General features: G+C 38.8%; 1 protein-coding gene across 1 annotated transcript in view; it reads left to right on the forward strand.

Annotated features, from left to right (window-relative positions):
• LOC122616112 (acetylcholine receptor subunit alpha-like) overlaps window positions 1-24809 on the forward strand; it is a 171094-nt gene that overhangs the window by 4912 nt on the left and 141373 nt on the right. Inside the window, exon 2 of the mRNA XM_043791414.1 lies at window positions 2144-2188. Coding sequence (XP_043647349.1) covers window positions 2144-2188 — 45 coding nt within the window. The remainder of the gene's footprint in view (window positions 1-2143; window positions 2189-24809) is intronic.

Below are 24809 nucleotides of genomic sequence, written 5' to 3' on the forward strand. Positions count from 1 at the left end.
TTTTTCCTAAGTCACTATACAAAGTTCTTCAAATTCGTCTCCAAATTCATTGACACAATCTATATTCTGTAACTGATTTGCCTTATTAATTGAAGCATTTAAATTTTCGAGTCGATATTTAAATTCTTCCTCTAAAATTGGAATAGCTCCCTGGTGTAGCCCCTCGTTTAATCGGCGAATGGTTCTAACCCAACTTTGTAGCTTGGTTTTTAGCTCTACCAGAACAGATTTATTTTTCGTTTCTTGGCTCATTTTTAACTAATGTTTTTATTTTTTTTTTAATTTAAAATTATACTGGCCAAAACAAAATGTTCTAAATAATAATTTGCAATAAATAAATGTTGCGGTTTAATTTTTGTATGTGTCTTTTAAAGAAAATATTAATTGAATAATTTGCATGCAGTCTAGCTCTACTATATTAATACGTTTGTGCCAAGAATTAAAAGCTAGGTGCAATATTTCAGCACAAGACAATAACCATAAAATGTGTAATATTTTAATACTAAGCAGCACAATTTCTTAGAGTTCGTGTCTTTTTTTTTTAAATACTACGTTACCATCAGATAAGGCAACATCCGATCCAGTTTTTTGAAACAACATATTTTACGTTACCTCACTCCGAACATCGTTACTCTTAGGCGGTAACAAAGTCCAATTTAATATTTTGTCCCACGCTTTTTAAAAAGGTTATCATCCCTTATTTGCAGCACCTACATATGTATATGACCATATTATATGACCCTTTCAGCACTGTTTTATGAAACGCAGATCAACTACAACTAACCTTTTGGAGCTTGCTTCCTTACTTCCCTTCTAATACTAGGCTTAAAAAGAATTAAGAGAGAACGACTATCTGATACCTGTTAAATAGCTAGTGGAAGTGCGAAGGAGAAATTTTAACACTTACAGTTCTTGGCGGTTTGTGGGTATGTTAAAAATATGTTTAGCAAATCGAAAGAAACTTACAAGGCTTAAGAAAATATCTAAACATTTTCAAACGTGCGGGCGTGGCAGTATTGGGCGGTTCGTGGGTGTGGCGAAAAGTTTCGATATGTAGAACTAATAAGCTTTTTTATTATTATTATTATGTTTGTACAAATAAAACAAGAGAGAACGCTATAGTCGAATTCCCCGACTATCTGATACCCGTTACATAGCTAGTGGAAGTGCGAAGGAGAAATTTCAACACTGACAGTTGTTGGCGGTTTGTGGGCGTTAGAGTAGGCGTGGCAAAAAGTTTTTTGGCAAATCAATAGAAATTTTTAGAATTAATTAAATAGTGAAAAAATATCAAAACATTTTTTAAAAATGTGGGCGTGGCAGCTTTGGGCGGTTTGTCGGCGGTAAAGTGGGCGTGACAACATTATTTTTGGCAAATTGATAGAAATTTACAAAAAAAAAAAAAAATGAATAAATATCAAAACATTCTTAATAAATGTGGGCGTGGCAGTTTTGTGGTTTGTGGGCGTTAGAGTGGGCGTGGCAACCTGAATCGACAAACTTGCGCTGCTTCTATGACTCTGGAGTCTGTGTGCCTAATCTGAACTTTCTAGCTTTTGTAGTTCCTGAGATCTCGACGTTCATACGGACGGACAGACGGACATGGCCAGATCGACTCGGCTATTGATCCTGATCAAGAATATATATACTTCATATGGTCGGATACGCTTCCTTCTGCCTGTTACATACTTTTCAACGAATTTAGTATACCCTTTTACTCTACGAGTAACGGGTATAAATATCAAAACATATTTCAAAAGTGTGGGCGTGGCAGATTTTGGCGGTTTGTAGGCGTTAGTCTCTGGAGTCTGTACGATTAATCTCATAACCATAAAGATTATATAAAAATAATCGTTGATATCATGGTATATTGACTATGGTTCGCCTTAAAACTTTATTTCCTAAAAACCTTCACAGGGTGGAAGGACTAGGGTAAATCGGCACGCAAATCCTGATCTAGAATATGTAAACTTCTAGGCCCTTCTATCTGTGCATAATGTTGAATGAATCGGCTATAACATTTTCCTCTGTTGTTAACATTAGCTAAAAGGCTGACATTAGATATTTTGAGTCTTTATAGATATTAAGTAAAAAATACATCATTTCTTTACATAAATGCTAATTTTTTTACATTTTTTTATAGAACCTAAAAAATCAAATAATGACCACCAATCTTTGGGTTGAGCAGGTAAGTAATTACATTGTAAAATGTTTCACAATTTATTTTATCATATTTTTGCGTTTGAAAATATACTCTAAATCTGTCATCTTAATACTGAATTCAACATCAGTAGAAATTCTACTCTTACTCTCCGCTTCGGTAACAAATAAATCAAGTGCAATGCTATCTAAAATTCATCCATTATCTGTTTATGTGTTTGACAAGCATAGCGGTGGTTAAGTATCTTACTAAAAGGACGGTATCGCAAACGAAATTTAATGATGAACTCGATTACTCTAATAGCTTTAAAGTTAAAATTAATTAACAAAAAAGAAATCTAATTGCATGTTCATTAAAACAAAAACAAAAGGTTCTGTGAATTGTAATGAATTGTATGATTACGTATATTGTATATAGTAGGGCTGTTGCTTGTGTTTGGTTACAGCCTCGGCTGGAGAGGGAATCGGGTTTCGTGCACTATGCTGCGCTCTGCGTTCAGCTCGCCGGTATTGGGATCGGGGTTTTCCTATCCCTATAATCACCGTTGCTCACCATTCATATAAAAAGATAAGTGCACTTGACGGAAACTACTCTAATCCAAATAAGAAAAAATAAAAAAAGTGTTAATTTAGCGAATTTTCCAAAACGGAGTAAACGATAGCAGAGAATTAGGGGACCGCGTTGCGTTGGAAAGTGATCGAGAGTAATCACTCGTTCCTCTATACCCTCCCGACCTTTGGAAATGTGTGGAACCTGGTGTACATTTCCCCTAGATTAAATCAATTCACCGCATTAATCTTAATATTTCATTGGCATTATGTAATAGGACAGCTTATTATTTATTTACAAAATCATATTATAAGTTTCAAATTAATATAGCTCACAAAACCAAAAATATTCATATTCATCTTATTTCGTTCCCTAGGCATAATTTTTAGACTATTAATTGTCTTTGTCTCTTAGTATTTACATTGTTTGTTTATTATGTTATCGCTTTAGGTTTTACTTTAAGTGCATTTCGTTCAAAAAGATAAATTTTTAAATATCGATCATCTTATTCTTCCTCAAAAATTTAAACTTTTACTCTAGAAATTTTACCCTTTTACCGTACTATTTATATTTTAACCTCGTTGATTATTTATTTATTACCTCATGGTTGTCGCCGAGAAGCTCGTTGGGCCCAATGAACTGCTACTTGACTGTAAATTAAGGGTGGATAAAGTATGGATATGTGTGTATATGTCTAGGTTTATGTATGTATGTTGAATATTAGAAGATATTATTTAAGTAGTATTAATTAAGTAAGGGTATTTGTCACCATTGCTAGAGTAGAGTTAGAATAATATTTATATATTTAATTGTAATCAATCATAATTTATAAGCTAATATTCCTTTCAATATTTCTCTTCCATTATTTTTCGACTACTTTTCTTCAATTCTTCAATGATTGTTCTTTAATTACTTTTAATCTTCATTATCAATTAGTTCTTTCAATTTCCTTTATTCATTATTTTGCTTCAATTTCAGTTCCTTTCCAATTCGTACTCATAATATTCTTGTCCGCTTAAACTTATTTTACATATATATATTTTACTTTACATTTCTAAGGCATGTCTAGAATTAAGTTAAAACTAATAATTAGCAAAAATAGACTGAATTAAGGTTTATTGTTTTCTTATACGGCCCTAGGCAACAGCAACATTCCTGGTTCGCCTATGCATAAATATGTGTAGCGAATGCACTAATGCCAGCGCACCCGCGCCAATATGTACATATGTACACCGCGTGGCTTGGCTGCACATAGGCGTGTGCCGTTGTAAGTGCCGGCCAACAGTACCTCGATTCTGTAAAGAACTCGTGGTCAGTTTCTGCAAAAAATAACGGTGCTCATATTTACCTGCCTTTGCAAATACACTATACACTTCTTACAAATTTTAGGAATCGAAGAGCGGCGATTTACACACTACGGTTTATTACACTTTCTTGACCGATTACTGTTTCATTTAAAGACCGCACGTGTTTTACCTTCCTTTAGTGGCATGTTCTTTTCAGAGCGTCAGTCGTCTCGGAGTAGAAAAATCAGAATGATCGTAATCTGAAAAAGGAAAGTGTACTACCTTGTCTGTATATGCATCGGAATTGACGCATCCTTATTAAGCCAGAGTTCCTGCAATAGGATCTTTCCTTTAATCACAATGGGACTTAACAAGCCGAGGGGGTCAAACAGCTTCGATGTCACCGATAGTATGTTCCGTTTTGTCGCCCGGAGACCCATGACAGATGTGTCAATTTTGAACTTGAAGGCATCTTCGCTAGGCAACCACGATATTCCTAACGCCTTAGTTGACTCTGAATCCGAGATAGGTATCGACTTAACTGTGCTCTCAGATGCAGTGACCTCAGGTGAGTTTCAAAACCACTTTGTCAATTCAAAACCTGCTGTTTGAAGAACCTGAGACACTTCAGACTTAATTATCTTTAGCTCCTCTACGCATGCAGCACCAGTTAGCATGTCATCGACGTAAAAATCGAATCCAATTACGTCGGCAGCTCTAGGGAATGAACATTTAGCAGATTCACTCAACCTCTTTAAACACCGAATAGCCAGAAATGGGGCTGGTCCATTTCCATTAGTGACGGTGTTGACCTTGTATAATCTCAAGGATTCAGAGGGGTCTCTCCTCCACACTCCGCTTCATTAACCATTACTTGGCGATACATCTTTTTTACATCGGCAGTCAGGGCATACCTGTGTAGCCGGAAGCGGAGTAGAGTGGAGTACAACTCGTCTTGAATTGTCGGCCCCACCATCAGGATGTCGTTTAAGGCCACCTGAGACGATGTTTTGCAGGACGCATCGAACACGACGCGCAACTTTGTTGACGTACTCTGGGGCCTTAACACGCATTGATGGGGAATGACATAATGTGGGGTGGAAGGGATTTTGTTGTCTGTAGGCGACATATGACCTAGGGCGAGATATTCTTCCATGAATTCCAAGTACATGGTCTTCATGTTAGGATCTCGAGACAACCTTCGCTCAAGCGACAAAAACCGCCGTTTTGCAACCTCGAAGGAGTTGCCTAATCCATTTGGATCAGATTTAAACGGCAGCCTAACTTCAAACCGACCTGATGGCAATACCTGAGTAGTCTTCCTATAATGGTCTTCACATAACTTGTGCTCAGGCGACAGAATTTTCTTTGGATAAGGCATTTCCTCCAGCGACCAAAATTTCTGTAGTGTGCTGTCAATCACTACTAAAGGTTCTTCACTACAACTGAAACTGCCCGAAACAACCCAACCAAGAAGGGTCTTTCGTAGAGTTGGATAGTCAGGACCTTGTCTAATTTGACCAACAGCTAGCAATTCGAAAAATGATTCTGCTCCTATCAACATATCAATTTTTTATGACTTATGAAATATGGGTCTGCTAATGGTAGGTTCTTCGGGATCTTCCAATCACTAACGTTCACCGACTGATCAGGATGGTAACCGGAGATCGACTTTAAGATCCAGAAATCGAACGAGAACTCACTACCATTTATTCGCGACTTCACCACTGTGTGTACCTTTTTTTTGACTTGAGAATTGGACTCGCCAATACCAAGTAAGTTTATACACGACTCCTCTCTACGAATCTGTAAGCGGTTCGCCAGTTCTTCTGCGATAAAATTCGACCCGTTTTTCGTACGGACGCTTACGATTGACTTAGCCAAAATCACCCTGTCCAAGTACGTGGCATGCATAACATGTGACGTGGAAGGCTGATCTTGGTTAAAAGTAGGAGACATGGTCTCTGGCGGGCGTGGCATCGCTAAACTGTTCTCAGGCACTGTATATCTATGAAGCAGAATATGGTGTGAGCGGTCACAAGGTCGACACTTTTTGCCTTTGCATTTCGAAACTGTATGGCCTTTTCGCAGACAATTGATACATAAGGAGGCAGACTTAACAAACTCGAACCTTTGCATTACAGAGAGACGCCCAAACGGGCTACAATTCTGTAGCAAATGATCTGCTGCATTGCAATAGCTACAAGTTTGCTGAGGCTTGCTGTTGGAGAAGGAACACGAGAATGAGCTACGATTATGTGGCTTGCTCGACACAATTTTATCTTGCTTCGGCTTTGTCTATTCTTCAGCTGATAAATGCTGATATCGGCGATTTAACATTTTTTCAAAATCGGCCCAAAGCGGCAAAGTCTCAAAATCGAGCTGTTCCTCCCATTTTTGTTTGGTCACTGGGTCAACTCTATTCAATACCAAATATATCAACATTGCATTCGAAATTTTTGTGTCATCTCCTATCAATAACAGAGAACCATAAATCGAAGAAACGGTATCGATAAGGTTTCTCAAGGAGGAAGCGGACTGATGCGATATTTTAGGCAGACTAAACAATGTTGATATATTATTCATAAAGATGAGGCATTCGTTATTGTAAACCTTTTTTAAACTGGCTAGTGCCTTTTCGTAATTGCTCTCGGTGACTTGGTAAGCTTTAATTGTTCCTAAAGCTTCACAAGAGGTCTCTCTGAAATTAAATGGTTAAATTTTTCGATAACTGGAATGCTGGCGTCTTTATGAACCAAAGTTTCGAAGAGGCTGATGAAATTTTTAAACTCCGAATAATCTCCACTGAATTTTGGCAATGCGAAATTCGGAAGTCGCGCACGAGTTGGAGCTACAGCAGCTGATCCCGGAGCTTCGCTGACGCTTGCTACCTTCAAGGCAGACAACAGGGACATTATTTTTGCCTTGGTCACTATACAAAGCTCTTCCAACTCGTCGCCAAATTCATCGCTACAATCTATGTCTTCTATCTGTTCTTGTAATTGATTTGCCTTACTAATTGAAGCATTTAAGTTTTCTAGTCGACATTTCAATTCTTCCTTTAATAGCGGAATCGATCCTGTTTCTAATCGCTTATTTAATCGGCGAATTGTTCTGACCCGACTTTGGAGCTTGCTTTTCAGCTCTTCCAGAACAGATTTATTTTTGGTTTCTAGGCTCATTTTAAATTAATTAAATTAAATTAATTAAATTTTATTTCCGAATTAAATAAATAAATGGCCGAAACAAATTATCTCAATCAGACTGACAATATAATTTAATAACCTTCGAATCAATAATTAGAAATTTATTAAACCAAAAAAATAGGTTATTTTTAATTTCATAAATTATTAATTTATTGTTCGAAATGTATATTAAATATTTGATGAGAACAACGAAAACAAATTATTTAAATTGAAATTCAAGTCACGCAGTATCAATTAATAGTGGGTGCGAAATGACGCCGAAAAGGGTATACCCGCAGAATACAGGATAGAGCGTCACTTGACGGTCCGCTAATCCGCTCCAACGAAAAAGGGCCAAACAACAACAACGCAGGTAGCGGTGCAAAAGCGAAGCGAAAACGAAAAGTTCACCGCTGCAGCTGCTAGTATATAAGGCTGTCTGTGTATTAGTGCGCAAGCTTGGATTAACTTCCCAACTATTAATGCGAGATTCAACGAACGAGAGGGGGAAGGGGGGGCGACAGTGATTGCAATAACACAGTACAAAATAATAAATAAATGTTGCGTCCAAAGCGGTTCAATATATGTATGTGTATTTATTTTATAAATTTATTAAATAAATTGAATAATTTGCATGCAATCTAGCTCTACTATATTGATACGTACATACATGTATGTGCCAAGAACTGAAAGCGAGGTGCAATATTCCAGCACAAGACAATAAACATTAAATTTGTCTATAACTCTAGCTTTAAATTTTTTCACAAATTCCTGTGATTTCCGAATGCTAATTTTAGCGGCCACTTTCCTTAAAAGTTCCCTCGGTGGTGGCGGCAATTCCGGAAGTAGAGTATTTCGCGACCGACACGGAATATGTTTAGGATATTTATTATTAACACAATAGCGCGTCGCGGTATTTATATATATTTTTTTTTTATTTTTTTTTTAATTCCTTCTATTCCACTCGGGAACTTAGGGCTTCTACGAGAGCTTTCCATCTAACTCTATTTTGAGCTGTCTGTTTTGCACTTTCCCATGTAGTGTTTATTTGGGCTAGTTCTTGGTGAGCGGTTCTTCTCCAGGTTGCTCTTGGCCTTCCTACTCGCCTGCTTCCTTGGGGGTTCCAATCTAGTGCCATCCTCACAATGCTACTCGGGTTTTTTCTGAGAGCGTGCCCTATCCACATCCATTTTTTCTTCCTTATTTGTATATGAATCGGGGACTCGTCTGTAACGCGCCACAGTTCTGTGTTGGTTATTCTGTTTGGCCAGAATACCCCACATATGACTCTCAGGCATTTGTTGCTGAAAGCCTGTAGCTTCTGCGTTATTTTCTTCGTGGCGAGCCATGTCTCACTTCCGTATAGCAGTATGGATTTCACACACGCATTGTAGATCCTGAGCTTTGTTCGTCGGCTGATTTTTCGGTCTCTCCATATGCGGTATAGTCTCCCAAATGCTGAGCGGGCTTTGCCAAGACGACTGGAGACATCATCATCCACTCCACCACTGTTGGATATGATGGTGCCAAGGTATGGGAAACTCGTAATGAACTCGATTGGGTTCCCATTTATGTTGATGTTTCCTTGGTTGGAGTGGTTGAAGCGCATAGCTTTTGTTTTCGCTATGTTTATCTCGAGCCCTACGCTGCTGGCTATCCTGACGAGGTCGTCACTTTTCCTCTGTATGTCGCCGAGTCTGTGCGATATGAGACATATGTCGTCTGCGTAGTCCAAGTCCTCAAGGTGTCTGGTGAGGTTCCACGGGATTCCGCGCTTGGAAGAGCATACTTCGCTCATTAACTCGTCGACTACGATGTTGAAGAGGAGTGGTGACAGCGGGCATCCTTGCCGAATTCCGGTGTTCGTCTGGAAAGGTGCACTAGTTTTTCCATTGTGCAGTACCGCCAGGTTGGCATCGTCATACATCGATTTGATGATGGCGATGAGGTTTGCAGGTACTTCTTTTCTTGCAAGTGCTCGCCATATTGCTGCTCTTTCAACTGAGTCGAATGCCTTCTTGAAGTCGATAAACAAGAGGTAAAGCGGGGCTCTCCATTCCACAGCTTGCTCGGTTATTATGCGTAGTGTATTTGCCTGGTCTACGCAACTCCTGTGTGGTCTGAAGCCTGCCTGTTCGTCTCGTATTGTTGGCTCAATTTTTTCCTGGAGGCGTTCGTTCAGAAGTGTAGCTAAGATCTTGTAGCTGGTGTTGAGCAGTGTTATCCCTCTCCAGTTGTTGCAGTCACTATGATTCCGTTTTTCCAGGAGTCTGGCACCGTCTCGCCTTCCCATATGCGTGAGAAGTGTGGATGCAATGTTTCAGCCATTAGTTGGGTGTCAACTTGAAGCAATTCGGCTGGAATGTTGTCTTCGCCAGCTGCCCTGTTGTGCTTCAGCTTCTTTATTGCATTCACGATTTCTCTTACATTCGGGGGTGCAGAGGGTATCCTGCTACTCCCACTTGGCGGCACAACACTCCTGTAGTCTATGGCCACGTTTGGTGATGTGGTGTGGCTAATTCCCATGAAGTGTTGGCGCCATCTTCGGATTTGTGCGTCATCATTGGATAAGAGGTTACCTTCTAGATCTCTGACTGGTTTGTTCTGTCTGTGATGGGTTTCTGCGATCCGTGCAATCTGATGGTATAGCGAGCGCATGTTGTTCTCGCCGGCTGCTCGTTCTGCGTCTGCCGCAAGTCTATCCAGCTGTGCTCTTTTGTCCTTTCTGGCCGACCTTTTCACCGCTCTGCATAGTCCGCGATACTCCTCACGGTACTCTGTGAGCTGGTCCGCCAGAGGCTTCAGGTTGTTCGTCCTTCTTATCAGGTCCCAGGTCCCTTCAGATATCCAGTCCGTTCTTCCGCGTTGTTACAGGCCAAAAATTTCCTCCGCCGTGGTCCTTAGTTGCCTGCAGGTGTGCTCCCATGGGTGGTCTTCTAGGGGGATCAGCTGTTCTCGCAGTGTGGACGTCATTCTCGTCTTCAGAGTAGAGTCGCTAAGGAGGTGCAGGTTCAGGGGGGGCGCTCGCCGGTGTTGGCTGTTGCCAGTGGTCCTTGAGTGGTTGCGGTTGAGCTTTATTGAAAGTTCTCCAATGACCAACTCATGATCACTGTCTATGGCTGCTCCCCTTTTGTTCCGTACGTCCAGTAGCGAGTGTCTCCATTTCCTGCTAATGCATATGTGGTCGATCTGGTTGCGCGTATTACCAATACGTATTTATATACCTATACTTTATTTAGCCACTGAAGTGCTGCGTGGTCCGTAATTACCAAGAAGTCTTGACCCTCTATGTACGCACGAAATTTCTTTATTCCCTTAATAACAGCCAAACATTCCAGTTCGGTTACGGAGTAATTTCGTTGTGTTTTGGATAACTTGCATGACATGTATCCAATTGGCAATTCAAACCCTTCCTCATTTTGTTGGGCGAGAACGCAATCCGAATGAACTCACATCGCACAACAAAACGAATGGCTGCGAGAAATTTGGTGTTACCAGAATAGGAGCGGTTGTTAATCTATGTTTCAATTCTTTTTAATCATCTCTGTCAGTGGTGTAAGGTGGCATAGTTATCTACAAATCTACGATACCATCCAGATAGGTCTAAGAACCGACGCAGTTGTTTCACTGTGGTTTGGGGTGGGAACTCATTGATAGCCTGAATTTTTGATGTATCGGTCTTGATCTGGCCGTCAGAAATTAAAAATCCAAGGTATTTTATTTCTCTCATGCTGAACTTAGATTTCCCTACATTAATGGTTATATTGGCCTTCCGTAAATAGAGTGCCAATTTTTACAAAAGAACCAAGTGCGAATCAAAATCATCGGAAAGGACTAATAAGTCATCAAGATATACAAAAACTCGGTTGCGATGATGGGCTTGTATGACATGATGGCATAATGTCTGTGGTGCGTTAGTAAGACCAAATGGCATGACTTTGTATTGGTAAAGAGGACGGTTAGGAACAGTAAATGCTGTATACTGACGCGACTTCTCATCTAACGTTATTTGCCAAAAAGCATGTTTCAGCATGTGTCGGGACCGGTTATAAATCGTGCAGGAGGTAAGCGACTCAGGATCACATCAATTTGAGGTAATGGGTACGCGTCCTTCCTGGTATGTTTATTGACTTCGCGGGAGTCCAAACATAACAGAACCTTGCTTCCTTTTTGCACAATTACGCAATTGATGCTCCAAGGACTGCTAGAAGGTTCGATTATATCAAGAACTAACATATTGTCTATCTCGGCGAACATAACTTTCTCCCGTGCAGGTGAAATCGGCCAGTGCCTTTGTTTAACTGCCTTAGCCTCGCCGACGTCATTCGAGTGAGAAATGAGGTGTGTTCGCCCCAAGTCTTCTTTTTCATAAGAGGAAAAAATGTCTATCACGGCTTTTAGCTTACGTTGAATACTAATGGAAAGGTTGTGTAACTTTGGTGATTCCATATCTTCATCTGCAGGACCACAATCTAGCTCACTGATGCTTTCCTCAAGCTTATCCGCAAGTTTAAATTTTCTAAAGATGTCTATTCCCAGATAAACTTCTTGACTTAAGTCGGGTATAATGATGGATGGCTCAAGAGCGCTCGAGCTGCATCGTAACCTACGCAATTAACGGTGGCTCCTGAGTCTAACAAGGCGTTGTACTTCTTGTCGTTAATGACAACGGAAGTGTAGAGGCGATTATCTCCCTTCCTCTGTAATGAACAAATCAAAAGCCTACGAGTATAAACTATATTCTTCCAGAAGTTTCGTAGACGAAGAGTGGATCTTCTAGGTTTAACTGCTCTAATTATGGTGCTTATATTTCCAAATATCTTATTTCTAACTTTCATGAAATTAGACAATCTTTTATGAAAATGTAAAAACGAGGTGTTTACGTTTTTTGATTCGTGTCCGACTTCCTTAAAAGATTCTTCCAACAGAAATGTCGGCGTCGGCTGGTGTTTGGATGTGCCTACTGTTGACTGGTCGACACATCCTTCGATCGGTTTTCCGAAGGATTACATTTCGGGCAATTCGGCTTATAGATACTCTTGCCAAACCCATAGCAAAATATGGTCTTGACATAAAAACAATCGTCCCAACGCACAGTGGTCTGGCTTATATGGGCCGAAAATACTTCTAGCAGACATATCGTTGTGAAATTTTTACTGTAAGTTCTTTGAAAAATAAGAATTGGAAAATATCTAAAAAATGGGCGTGGTCGTTAGTATTTACGCCCACCAAAAAGCAAAAACCAAAAACTACACCTAAAAGTATGCTTCAATTTTGTTAATATGAAAGAATATTATGAAGAATATTAAGACAAAAACAAGGCGGCAGCATTCTTTTGTGTAAGATAACTCAGCCATCTCCAAAGTTCTGCAGCTGAAAATTTTAAAACATTAACTATAAACGTTGACCAATATTTTAAAATAAATTTCATCGTGCTATCAGGTGTCCATCACTTTTGAAACTCTAAGTGAAAAATGAGTTCAATGCTTAAAAAAAAACAGGAAAAAGTGCAGTTACAAGAAGCGTCTGTAGAAAACGGTAAGAAAAGAATGGGGAAAAATATAATAAGCAAAATTGTTGACACAAACATAATTAACAAACACAAATGATTATTACAAAAGAAACATCACAAAAACATAGGACAAGCAGCAAAATACGGCGAAAACTTGACCTTGAAGACTGCAAGACAGCTTGAGTTTATTATTGTTTACACGTATTTTTGCAAATATTTGCAGCTAGAATTTATTACAGTAAATACCTGAAACTTTAAAATTAATTTTAAATAATTAAAATTGGACCTATCAATCGCTTTTTTGTGGCGACAAAAATGAATCAAAACTCCGCAGTGCTGCAAAAAGGAAAAGTTCTTCTTCCTTTACACTCTATTAGAATGTCCCGTTAGAGTTAAGACAAAACGGTGTTGGCATACACATATTTGGACATTTATAATTATAATTTTTTTCATTTTTGGCCTATGGGCGCAACCACTGTGCAACGGTGTCCAACTTTTTCAGAATTCCAACAAGTCATTTTAAAACGATTGATGGCTGATACTATTGGTTGCGAATATCCGACATTATCTGGTTCCTGACTAACTTCAGAAATATTACGTCGATAAGTGAATGAGATTTTAGTTGAATTATTTCGAACTTCGTTATTTTTCGTGCTTCTTAACTTCTGCTAACAATTTCTTAACTGAGACTATATTTAAGTGAAGTAATTCAAGTCCAAGGGAACTTTTCGAATTATCTATCAACAGCTTAACCAAGTCCGGTTCGGCTAAAGATCTCACTAGTCGACTTACTAGTTCTTCCATACTAACTTGATACGAATCGAAAGATTCATTCTGTCCTCGTTTACGTTTAGAAATTCTTCTCCATAAATCAACATCATCGTTTGCATCATCATACTTGTCCCTAAAAGCAAAACAAAAGGTTTCCCAAGTGAACTCCACGTGCTTTCTTAGAAATTGCCATAACCAATCACTTGCCCTTCCAGATAACAATAAGTGCAAATGATCGCATACTAGTTGAAAATCGTTACCTAAAGTTCGAGCTGTCAATGAGCGAACTCGGTAAATAAATTCTGCGGCCGATGGACTTTCCTTGCTCCCATCGAATTTAAGTTTCCAATCGTGAATAACTTGTCTAACCTTATTAGAAGAAATACTAACTGACAACCTCTGTGTAGAGTTTCTTTATTTATTTTCCTGTAAGTCTGTGATAACCTGATCATTGGGTGAGTACCGAAGCCTTGCACCAGTCTCAGCGCTACTAGCTTGCATGCATTAATGTGTTCTGTAAGCTTCTCTAAGAGTGTTTTTTGTTGCGAACCTACGACTGATTTAATAACTTTAATCATTTCTTGTTTATCCATGCCATTGGATGGTTCTTGTATACGGCTAGATGTTTCTAAGGGTTCAACCCCATTTCTTTGCATGGATCTAGTAGTTACGCCCTGTCTTGTACTATTAACTCATCCTCGACCTCTTCCTCGTCTTGGCTCAGTTTCTTCTAATGAAAGACGTTCTCCATTTGAATCACCTGCCTCAGAAGGTACATTTCCTACAACTGCTTGTTCAGACCGTTCTGCATTAGCCAATTCGGTCTAAAGATCTACATAAACGATCGTAAGTAGTTCTGTAGTACAAAGAGCGCGACAAGTAGGACAAGCTGGAGAGCTTCTAAGCCAATTTGTCAAGCAAGCATGGTGAAATGAATGTTTACACGGGGTTGTTGCAACCAATTGGCTTTTTTCAAGCCTTGCGTGACAAATTCGACAGTATTCGGGATTATTTAGAATATTTCCAATACTATTGTCGTTGCTTTCCATCTTGTTGATCTTAATCTCTTTTCTGGTTTATAAAATCAGTTTTATGAAATCTGTCCGTTCCATAAATGCTAAATTCCAAATTCTACTCAAAATTATATATATTACGGGCTTTAATGCGTTATACTAGTCGAATCTCAAAGATTATCTCCGAGACCGAATGTTTCAGGTACGAGGCTATAAAGCATATAAATACCTTGTTAATTATCCTGATCTGGCGAGGTCAATCAATCCAAATTATTGAATTGCAATTACTCATTCCATCACTCAGATACTTGAAATAACATAAAAAAAACGAATAAAATCGTGTGGTCTTCTCGGGTAGTTCTCCCCATGTTTTATTTTAAGTGAGAACTCCTATTCCGCAAGCTGACTATCGATTTGTAATCTAGTAAATCTGTACTCTTGAAGAGGGCTATTACCAGAGCTTATACGTGGATCTTCCATTGACTTTGTATGATCTCGGGATCATCAAAACAGGATATAGGCCAGAAGTTATAGGTTAGATTGACCAAGATCTTGACGTCGTATTGCACGTCCTTTACCACTTTGTGGGCCGCACGTTGGGCGGCATTTTTGTAATGATTTGTATGACTACGTATATTATATGTAGTAGGGCTGTTGCTTGTGTTTGGTTACAGCCTCGGCTGGAGAGGGAATCGGGTTTCGTGCACTATGCTGCGCTCTGCGTTCAGCTCGCCGGTATTGGGATCGGGGTTTTCCTATCCCTATAATCACCGTTGCCCACCATTCATATAAAAAGATAAGTGCACTTGACGGAAACTACTCTAATCCAAATAAGAAAAATAAAAAAAGTGTTAATTTAGCGAATTTTCCAAAACGGAGTAAACGATAGCAGAGAATTAGGGGACCGCGTTGCGTTGGAAAGTGATCGAGAGTGATCACTCGTTCCTCTATACCCTCCCGACCTTTGGAAATGTGTGGAACCTGGTGTACATTTCCCCTAGATTAAATCAATTCACCGCATTAATCTTGATATTTCATTGGCATTATGTAATAGGACAGCTTATTATTTATTTACAAAATCATATTATAAGTTTCAAATTAATATAGCTCACAAAAGCAAAAATATTCATATTCATCTTATTTCGTTCCCTAGGCATAATTTTTAGACTATTAATTGTCTTTGTCTCTTAGTATTTACATTGTATGTTTTTATTTATTATGTTATCGCTTTAGGTTTTACTTTAAGTGCATTTCGTTCAAAAAGATAAATTTTTAAATATCGATCATCTTATTCTTCCTCAAAAATTTAAACTTTTACTCTAGAAATTTTACCCTTTTACCGTACTATTTATATTTTAACCTCGTTGATTATTTATTTATTACCTCATGGTTGTCGCCGAGAAGCTCGTTGGGCCCAATGAACTGCTACTTGACTGTAAATTAAGGGTGGATAAAGTATGGATATGTGTGTATATGTCTAGGTTTATGTATGTATGTTGAATATTAGAAGATATTATTTAAGTAGTATTAATTAAGTAAGGGTATTTGTCACCATTGCTAGAGTAGAGTTAGAATAATATTTATATATTTAATTGTAATCAATCATAATTTATAAGCTAATATTCCTTTCAATATTTCTCTTCCATTATTGTTCGACTATTTTTCTTCAATTCTTAAATGATTGTTCTTTAATTACTTTTAATCTTCATTATCAATTAGTTCTTTCAATTTCCTTTATTCATTATTTTGCTTCAATTTCAGTTCCTTTCCAATTCGTACTCATAATATTCTTGTCCGCTTAAACTAATTTTACATATATATATTTATACCCGTTACTCGTAGAATAAAAGGGTATACTAGATTCGTTGAAAAGTATGTAACAGGCAGAAGGAAGCACTTCCGACCATATAAAGTATATATATTCTTGATCAGGATCAATAGCCGAGTCGATCTGGCCATGTCCGTCCGTCCGTCCGTCCGTCTGTCCGTATGAACGTCGAGGTCTCAGGAACTACAAAAGGTAGAAAGTTGAGACTAAGCATACAGACTCCAGAGACATAGACGCAGCGCAAGTTGGTCGATTCATGTTGCCACGCCCACTCTAACGCCCACAAACCGCCCAAAACTGCCTCGCCCACACTTTTGAAAAATGTTTTGATATTTTTTGTCATTTTTGTATTAGTCTTGTAAATTTCTAACGATGTTCCAAAAAACTTTTTGCCACGCCCACTCTAACGCCCACAAACCGCCCAAAGCTTCCACGCACACACTTTTGAAAAACGTTTTAATATTTTTCCATTTTTGTATTAGTCTTGTAAATTTCTAACGATTTGCCAAAAAACTTTTTGCCACGCCCACTCTAACGCCCACAAACCGCCCAAAGCTGCCACGCCCACACTTTTGAAAAACGTTTTGATATTTTTTCATTTTTGTATTAGTCTTGTAAATTTCTAACGATTTGCCAAAAAACTTTTTGCCACGCCCACTCTAGCGCCCATAAACCACCAAAAACTGTCAGTGCTGAAGACTCTATCGCACTTTTACTAGCTGAGTAACGGGTATCAGATAGTCGGGGAACTCGACTATAGCGTTCTTTCTTGTTTACTTTACTTTTCTAAGGCATGTCTACAATTAAGTTAAAACTAATATTTAGCAAAAATATACTGAATTAAGGTTTATTGTTTTCTTATACGGCCGTAGGCAACAGCAACATTCCTGGTTCGTTTCAATATTTTCTCTTTCTTTCTCTTGGCTCCTTGGTCGGAGTGCATAAGGCACCCTATATCAGCGACATATTCGTATTCACGGCGTTTTTTTCGCTACTTCTCTGTCTTCTACTGTAGTTTATCTGATTCCTCCACGTGTTCTGGCTTCCTTTTCCTTCTTACTTTCGTCTCTAAATCGCAGATCAGGCCTTCGCGCCAGTTACGATCGCATAGAAACTAAATCTTGACAGCTTGCGGTTTTTGTCTGCAGCGCCTATGCATAAATATGTGTAGCGAATGCACTAATGCCAGCGCACCCGCGCCAATATGTACATATGTACACCGCGTGTCTTGGCTGAACATAGGCGTGTGCCGTTGTAAGTGCCGGCCAACAGTACCTCAATTCTGTAAAGAACTCGTGGTCAGTTTCTGCAAAAAATAACAGTGTTCTTATTTACCTGCCTTTGCAAATACACTATATACTTCTTACAAATTTTAGGAATCGAAGAGCGGCGATTAACACACTACGGTTTACTACACTTTCTTGACCGATTACTGTTTCATTTAAAGACCGCACGTGTTTTACTTCCCTTTAGTTGCCTGTGTTTTTCAAAGCGTCAGTCGTCTCGGAGTAGAAAAATTAGAATGATCGCGTGCTCGCTGTACTCTTTGCAAATGCAACGAGCCAATCGATCGTTAACTGGACCTTTCCAGGCTATGAGCGACTAAAGCGCAAAAGGGACAACTAGTACTTATGGCTTCTGTCTCACAGATTTTTTTACGAGCTTTCAATTATCCGACGTATACCGAAAAGTGGTATTGGCTAAGTCTTTTGTTTGATTTCTGGTACACTGGCCACTACAGAATTCGTTGCCTGAAGTTAAAATGTTATAAATGTAGTGGGACATATGTACGAGGTAATAGATACGTATGAGTGTGGTTCTAAAATAGAATAAGAAGCAAAGGATTAATAAGCACAAATATCCGTTAGAATTAAGCAAAACATTGTCATCCGAAGGGAACAATAGAATTACCGTTATATTAAAGCAATAGTCTTTTCCAACATCAGAAGTGGTCCTTTCCCACAAAGCCTGACAAAGATCTTACTAATTTGCCGTTCTTGAGCTGAAAACTTGGCTTGCAGCTCTCGGACTGCAAACTTCAGGCCCAAAAACCGAATTAGTGACGCGCCTGCAGGTCATTTCACCAGAGGCACGCGGCACGAGCCACCACTACATTTTACAAATCCGGAAGAAGAACAGCCACAATGGAACGAATAAGGAAAAGTATAACAGCCCTTTATGATCGCCCACGCAGCATCACTTTCATTAGCAAAGAAAGTAACGATGGACTTTGGCGGTAGCATATGTGCTCGAGACTGGATCATACAGTTCCACAACATTACGAAGGTCCATAATCTGGACCTATTTTTGATGCGTATGCTCTTTATTTATTTATTTCGTAAGCTCAGCATTGGCTACATGCAAGAGAGACGAGTATTCTAGAGCCGGCAGATCGCCTATGCGAGCAGCTGATCATGGCATTTGTAACCAATAAGTTTAAGGGAGAATTACGAAACGCCTTCCAAAGTCGTCAGTGGCGGTCAGTTCGCTTTCTATTTTGAGAAAAAAAGGGATGTTGGCAAATGCCTTATAGACACTGGGAGACCGATCTCGTTCGCAAAAATAAGTACTTTAGTACATTCATATAGAAAAGGTTACCGAAAACTATTTTGGGCTGGATAAAAGCCAATCAAACATTTATGTTAGAATTTTATGCTATATTTTGAATGAAAGAATAAAATTATATTTTTATGAGCAGATTGTGCCAAACGAGTCTATGAGCAATGATGTTACGCTTGGGTAAATGGACGCTAGCTAGCTAAAGCTAGATCTAAACACCTTGAAGATGGTAACAGTTAATTCTTTGGAAACCCAAATGAATACGGAAAATAAAGATGCAAAATCATGTAAAACTTTCGAAGTCAATGATAAACCAGAAAAATCTCGAGTAAACCGTACTCTGGCTATTAAAAGGCAACGTTAACTAGAAAAAAGTTGAACAGGGAATAGACAAACCTGAATTGACTATCAAGGAGATGTATAACATTAACTATGTAGGCGACTAGCAAACTGGCTATGCATGCGGTACGAAAAAAAAAAACCTAGTAAATCTGAATATGGGCAATTCCATGCTGTCGCACGGGACATTTGTACGCTTTTAAAGGAAACAAAAAATACACAAAGCGTTTTAAATTTGGCGAATAGGTTTAAATTATTACTCTTCCATAGCTCTATTATTGGTGAAAAAGTTGAGTTCGGCAAACTTTTCATTTTCAAGATAATTGCAAAGAACTACCGCTATCGCACGGGACAAAAAATGGAAATAATGGTTGACCTTCGGGTGGAATTGCCCATATGCTTATATTAGTTAAAAAAACAGGAGGCATAAAATTATGCATCGACTTTATAAAACAAGATTTCAATTGAACCTATTCCACTTATTGATGACCTGTACAAGCACCAGTGTTAGATATCTATGATTACAAAGACGAAGTAGAGTTGCAGTGTGATGTAAGCTCCATAGGTTTTGAAGTTGTTCTATTTCAAAAGAAAGCAGACTGAAAGTTTCACACAATAGTATATATTTATACCAGTTACTCGTAGAGTAAAAGGGTATACTAGATTCGTTGAAACAGGCAGAAGGAAGCGTTTCCGACCCTATAAAGTATATATTCTTGATCAGGATCAATAGCCGAGTCGATCTGGCCATGTCCGTCCGTCTGTCCGTCCGTATGAACGCTGAGATCTCAGGAACCAGAAAAGCTAGAAAGTTGAGATTAAGCATACAGACTCCAGAGAATAGACGCAGTGCAAGTTTGTCGAATCATGTGGCCACGCCCACTCTATCGCCCACAAACCGCCCAAAACTGCCACGCCCACACTATTGAAAAATGTTTTGATATTTTTTTATTAGTCTTGTAAATTTCTATCGATTTGCCACTTCCAATAGCTGCGTAACGGGTATCAGATAGTCGGGGAACTCGACTATAGCGTTCTCTGTTGATTTATATGTATATTTATGATTTACCTAGGATCTTGTTAAAATGCAAAATATACCTATATATTGATGAAGCCCACATATATATGTTCGTAAGCCTGCCAGGAACATAAATCTGTGTCCTAGTATTACACCCAGCAAAAATGTCGTTTTCAACGATTTCGATTTAAGTATTTTCGATCGACTTATGCTCAGCAAACTCAGATCGAGATCGAACCATTCTCTGTTTGCAAATTACTTTATACTACTTATTAATTCTTTGTATGGGGATAAGATGAAAATGTCTTCTCTTTATCGAGACGAACCGATTATTTTACATAAATGTTACAATACTTACAATGTTTATATTTTATTATATATTCCATTGGGTAATATAAAGGGTTATCCAATAGGGACGCTCGAAAGCTCATTGCGGCCGTGTTGTTTGAGTGACAGATGTCAAATGCATTGTGTTATATTCATTCCGTCCTCGCAAACCACCATGGCAGGTTAAAGTATTGACCAACACGTGCAAATCATAAAATTGTTATATGAAAATGGTTCAAGCAACGTTCCACGCACTTCGCCCGTTTTACGGTCGCAATGATCGAGGTGCATTTTTTGATGAATGGCTATGTCAACTATCAACATTGCCGTATTTGGGACGAGACCAATCCACTCAAGGTTCCCCAAATGGCAATGCATCCACATAAAGTAGCTGTTTGGTGCGTATTTTGGGACGGAGGCGATAATGGTGTGGCCGTCACCGCCAATGGTGAGCGATACCGGTCGATGATAACCAACTTCTTTTGACCTGAAATCGAGAATATGGATCTGGACAACAGCACACGCTACGATGGAAGTTCTGCACGAGCAATTTCCGGACATGATCATCTCGCGCGGAGGCGACGTGAACTGGCCACCGAGATCGTGCGATTTGCCCCGCTGGACTTTTCTTGTGGGGTGTTTTTTTGTCGCAGGGGTATGCCAACAAGCAGCAAAGCACTGTTGTCTCAAAGTCCGCCCCAGAGTCATCGAAAATTAGACCTTTCGTGTGCATGCCACCAACCGATCTTTCAAATAAAAAAAAATCCCAAAAAGTCTCTAATACATGAATTTTTTTTTAATTTCAAAGATCAATCGCCCTTAATGAAAAACCCTTTACAATGTTCATAAAGATAGATAATCAATAATTTAGTTAATACTAAGCAGTCTGCACAGAATGAAAAACTTCATACTGTTAAAAAAAATTTAAGTTTAATAACTAAAAAACAAACCCTGTTGGGGAAAAAACCGGGTGACGTTGCGCATGCTTCTGTAGAGGCTTGTTAAATATTCTGATGGAGTTTGATCTTCTTAAAACCTTTGCCATTTCCAAAAATTTTATTTCATTAAATTTTTTCTGTCAAAGACGAAAATTTTTTCAGTTCCCTTTAATTCCAATTCATCATTTATATATAAATCTCGAGTGCTTTAACACCGTTCAATTTGTATGAAAACTAGCGATAATTTTATCGTTGACATGTCCTAGGAAATCATCCGTGAGACAAACATTACTAAAACAGCGCATATCAACGACTTTTATCGCTCATTATACGCAATATAACGGGCTGAACATCTCCCAATAAATTGTAGGATGCGCCTATGTAATATTAAGAACATTTAGGTACAATAGTTGTCTAAACGTGTGTTTAGACATGATAAGTAGACAAACTATAAATATGTTCTATTTATGGGCTGCAATAAACATGTCACGGGACAGCATAACTGGCAACTACAAATAAGTACGCTTGCAGTGGTCTATTGCCGAAGTGTCAAGAGATATGACCACGCGAGAGGTGATTAGCGCGGTCATAGGCCACAAACATAGATTTAAGATAAATCTCAGCTGCATTGACCAACGCAGACTGCAGCGTCTTACAAGCGCTGCATTATTTTATTATTTTTTTTTTTCGCGCGAGGCCCACGGCCACACCACTTGCCTAACCGACCGAGGGGCGCTGCCGTGTATCGTACGGCTCGAATCGCGGGAAGATAGACGCGATATAGAAGACAGTAAAGGACGAGGAAATATATGTATACTAGTAGTAATATCTAAGAATTCGTTAAGTACGTTAGTATTGATCGCTTTAAAAACGGCAGAGAGTCAGAATTAGAGATAATAGGATAGAATCTATTATAGTCAAACATAATACTCTGTAGGGATCATGCAACTCATAGTTAGATCTACAATGATTTAAAATTAGAGGTACGTAATTTCTAGTAAATCTGCTTGGAACACTGAAGTTTAGCCGACTAACCAAGTCGGGACTATCCACTTCACCACGAATAAGGTTAAAAATAAAGACTGTTCCAAGCATCGTTCTACTGTTAGCTAAGGAGGGTAAGTTAATTAACATTAATCTACTCGAATAAGAAGGTAATATAAGGTTTGCATCCCAATTAAGGCGCCGTAAGGCAAAAAGTAAGAAGTTCTTTTGAACCGATTCAATGCGGTCCGAGTAAACTTCATATTGTGGACTCCAAACAGGTGATCCATACTCGAGGATCGGACGGACTAGAGAAATAAATAAGGTTTTGGTCATGTAAGGATCATCAAATTCCTTTGACCACCGATTTATAAAACCAAGCACACCCCTGGCCTTATTGACAATAGACGAAATATGGTCTGAAAATTTAAGTTTAGGGTCCAGAAGAACACCAAGATCATCAACATGTGTTATTCTGTCCAAAGAGCACCCACTTAAAGTGTAAGTTGCGTGCATTGAGTTGGCACGACAAAAGGTCATAACTTTACACTTAGAGCCATTTAAGTTTAATACATTATCACGGCACCAGGTTTGAAAGCAATCTAGATCGGATTGTAAGTCCAAATGGCGAGAAATATCCTTATATTGCAAGCATAATTTTACATCATCAGCGTACATTAGTACACGCGAATGATTTAATATTAAGGGAAGGTCGTTTATAAATAAGGTAAAAAGAAGCGGACCTAGGTGGCTCCCTTGTGGGACACCGGATGTGACTCGGAGAATACAAGAAAGAGAATTTTTAAAGAGGACCCGTTGCGTCCTGCCATTCAGATAACTTAGAATCCAATTTAGGGGATCAACAGGGAAACCTAATAAATCAAGTTTTTTTATTAAAAGTGTATGATTAACAGAGTCGAATGCTTTACTAAAATCCGTAAAAATTACATATGTTTGAAGATTATTTTTGAAACCCTGTACTACGAAGGAGGTTAGCTCCAGAAGGTTAGTAGTTGTTGATCTGCGTTTCATGAACCCATGCTGACATGGTGATATATTTGACCTACAAAGGTGCTGCAAATGAGGAGTGATAACGTTTTCAAAAAGCTTAGGGATAGCAGACAATTTGGAGATTCCTCTGTAATTGCTTGCATCCGCTTTGCTACCTTTTTTATGGAGAGGGATCACAAAGGACTCCTTCCATATTTGGGGGAACTGTGTAGATTCCAGAGATAAGTTAAACAGTTTTAGTAGAGGTTTGCACAAGGAATCTAAGCACACAGCCAGGAATTCCGTCGGGACCTGGCGAATAGACAGGCTTAACTCGCTGAAGATCATAAAGCAGTGAGCTTTCGTTTAAAGTGGGACAGAATATTAAATTTGATACCACGTAAGAGAAAGGCCGTTCGGAATGAGGTAACGTAGAATATGTGGTTTGAAAAAACTTGGCAAATAGATCGGCTATTGCCTGATCCGATGTTACCGAAGTATTTTCAAAAAATAGCGAGGAAGGGTAACTGGTTGTTTTGCGCTTAGTGTTAACGAAAGTATAAAACTGTTTGGGATCCTGTGCGAACTGGAACTTACAACGGTTTAAATAATTCTTATAGCACTGAGCGTTAAGCACGGTAAAATTTAACCGAGCACTTACATATTTAGAAAATATAGATTGAGAACCGGTATTTTTAAATTTTATATAAAGTCTGGACGTAACATTTCTTAGATGTGTCAACTCTTTATTAAACCAAGGAGGTTTGTTAGAGGTAGACGGATAGTACATCGGAACACAAGAGTTGAAAAATGATTTAATTGCAGTATAAAAAATATCTATGGCATCGGCCATTATGTTGCAAGAATATAGATCGGACCAATTAAAGCCAGATATAAAAAGATTTAGCCTCCAAAAGTTTGCCTTACGAAAACAATGAATTCGTTTGGTTGACTTATCTAAGCTTTCTTTTATTACGGTACCTGTGTCGATTGTCACCTCGAAAGTTGGATGGTATGGATCTTCTGGTTGACTAAGAGGTGCTACTCTAGTCAGAAACACACCTTCAGGACTTGAAACAAAACATAGATCCAATAAACGACCAAGAGAATTTCGAATATAATTAACTTGCGACAACGATATGTCAAGCAAGCCGTCAATAAAGTCATGCTGTGCTATAGGCAGGAGAATATTCGACTGTTCCTCTGTGGATCACTTAGTGCCTGGTATATTAAAGTCACCTAGGACAACTAGTTGGTCCCTATTGGACAGTCTGTTTGTAACGGATTGGATAGCGGACAAATGGTTAATATATTCAGGAAATTCAGAAGACGGCGGAATGTACGAGCAC

Source organism: Drosophila teissieri, chromosome 3L, assembly GCF_016746235.2.
Source record: "Drosophila teissieri strain GT53w chromosome 3L, Prin_Dtei_1.1, whole genome shotgun sequence".
In the NCBI taxonomy this organism is placed as follows: Eukaryota; Metazoa; Arthropoda; class Insecta; order Diptera; family Drosophilidae; genus Drosophila; species Drosophila teissieri.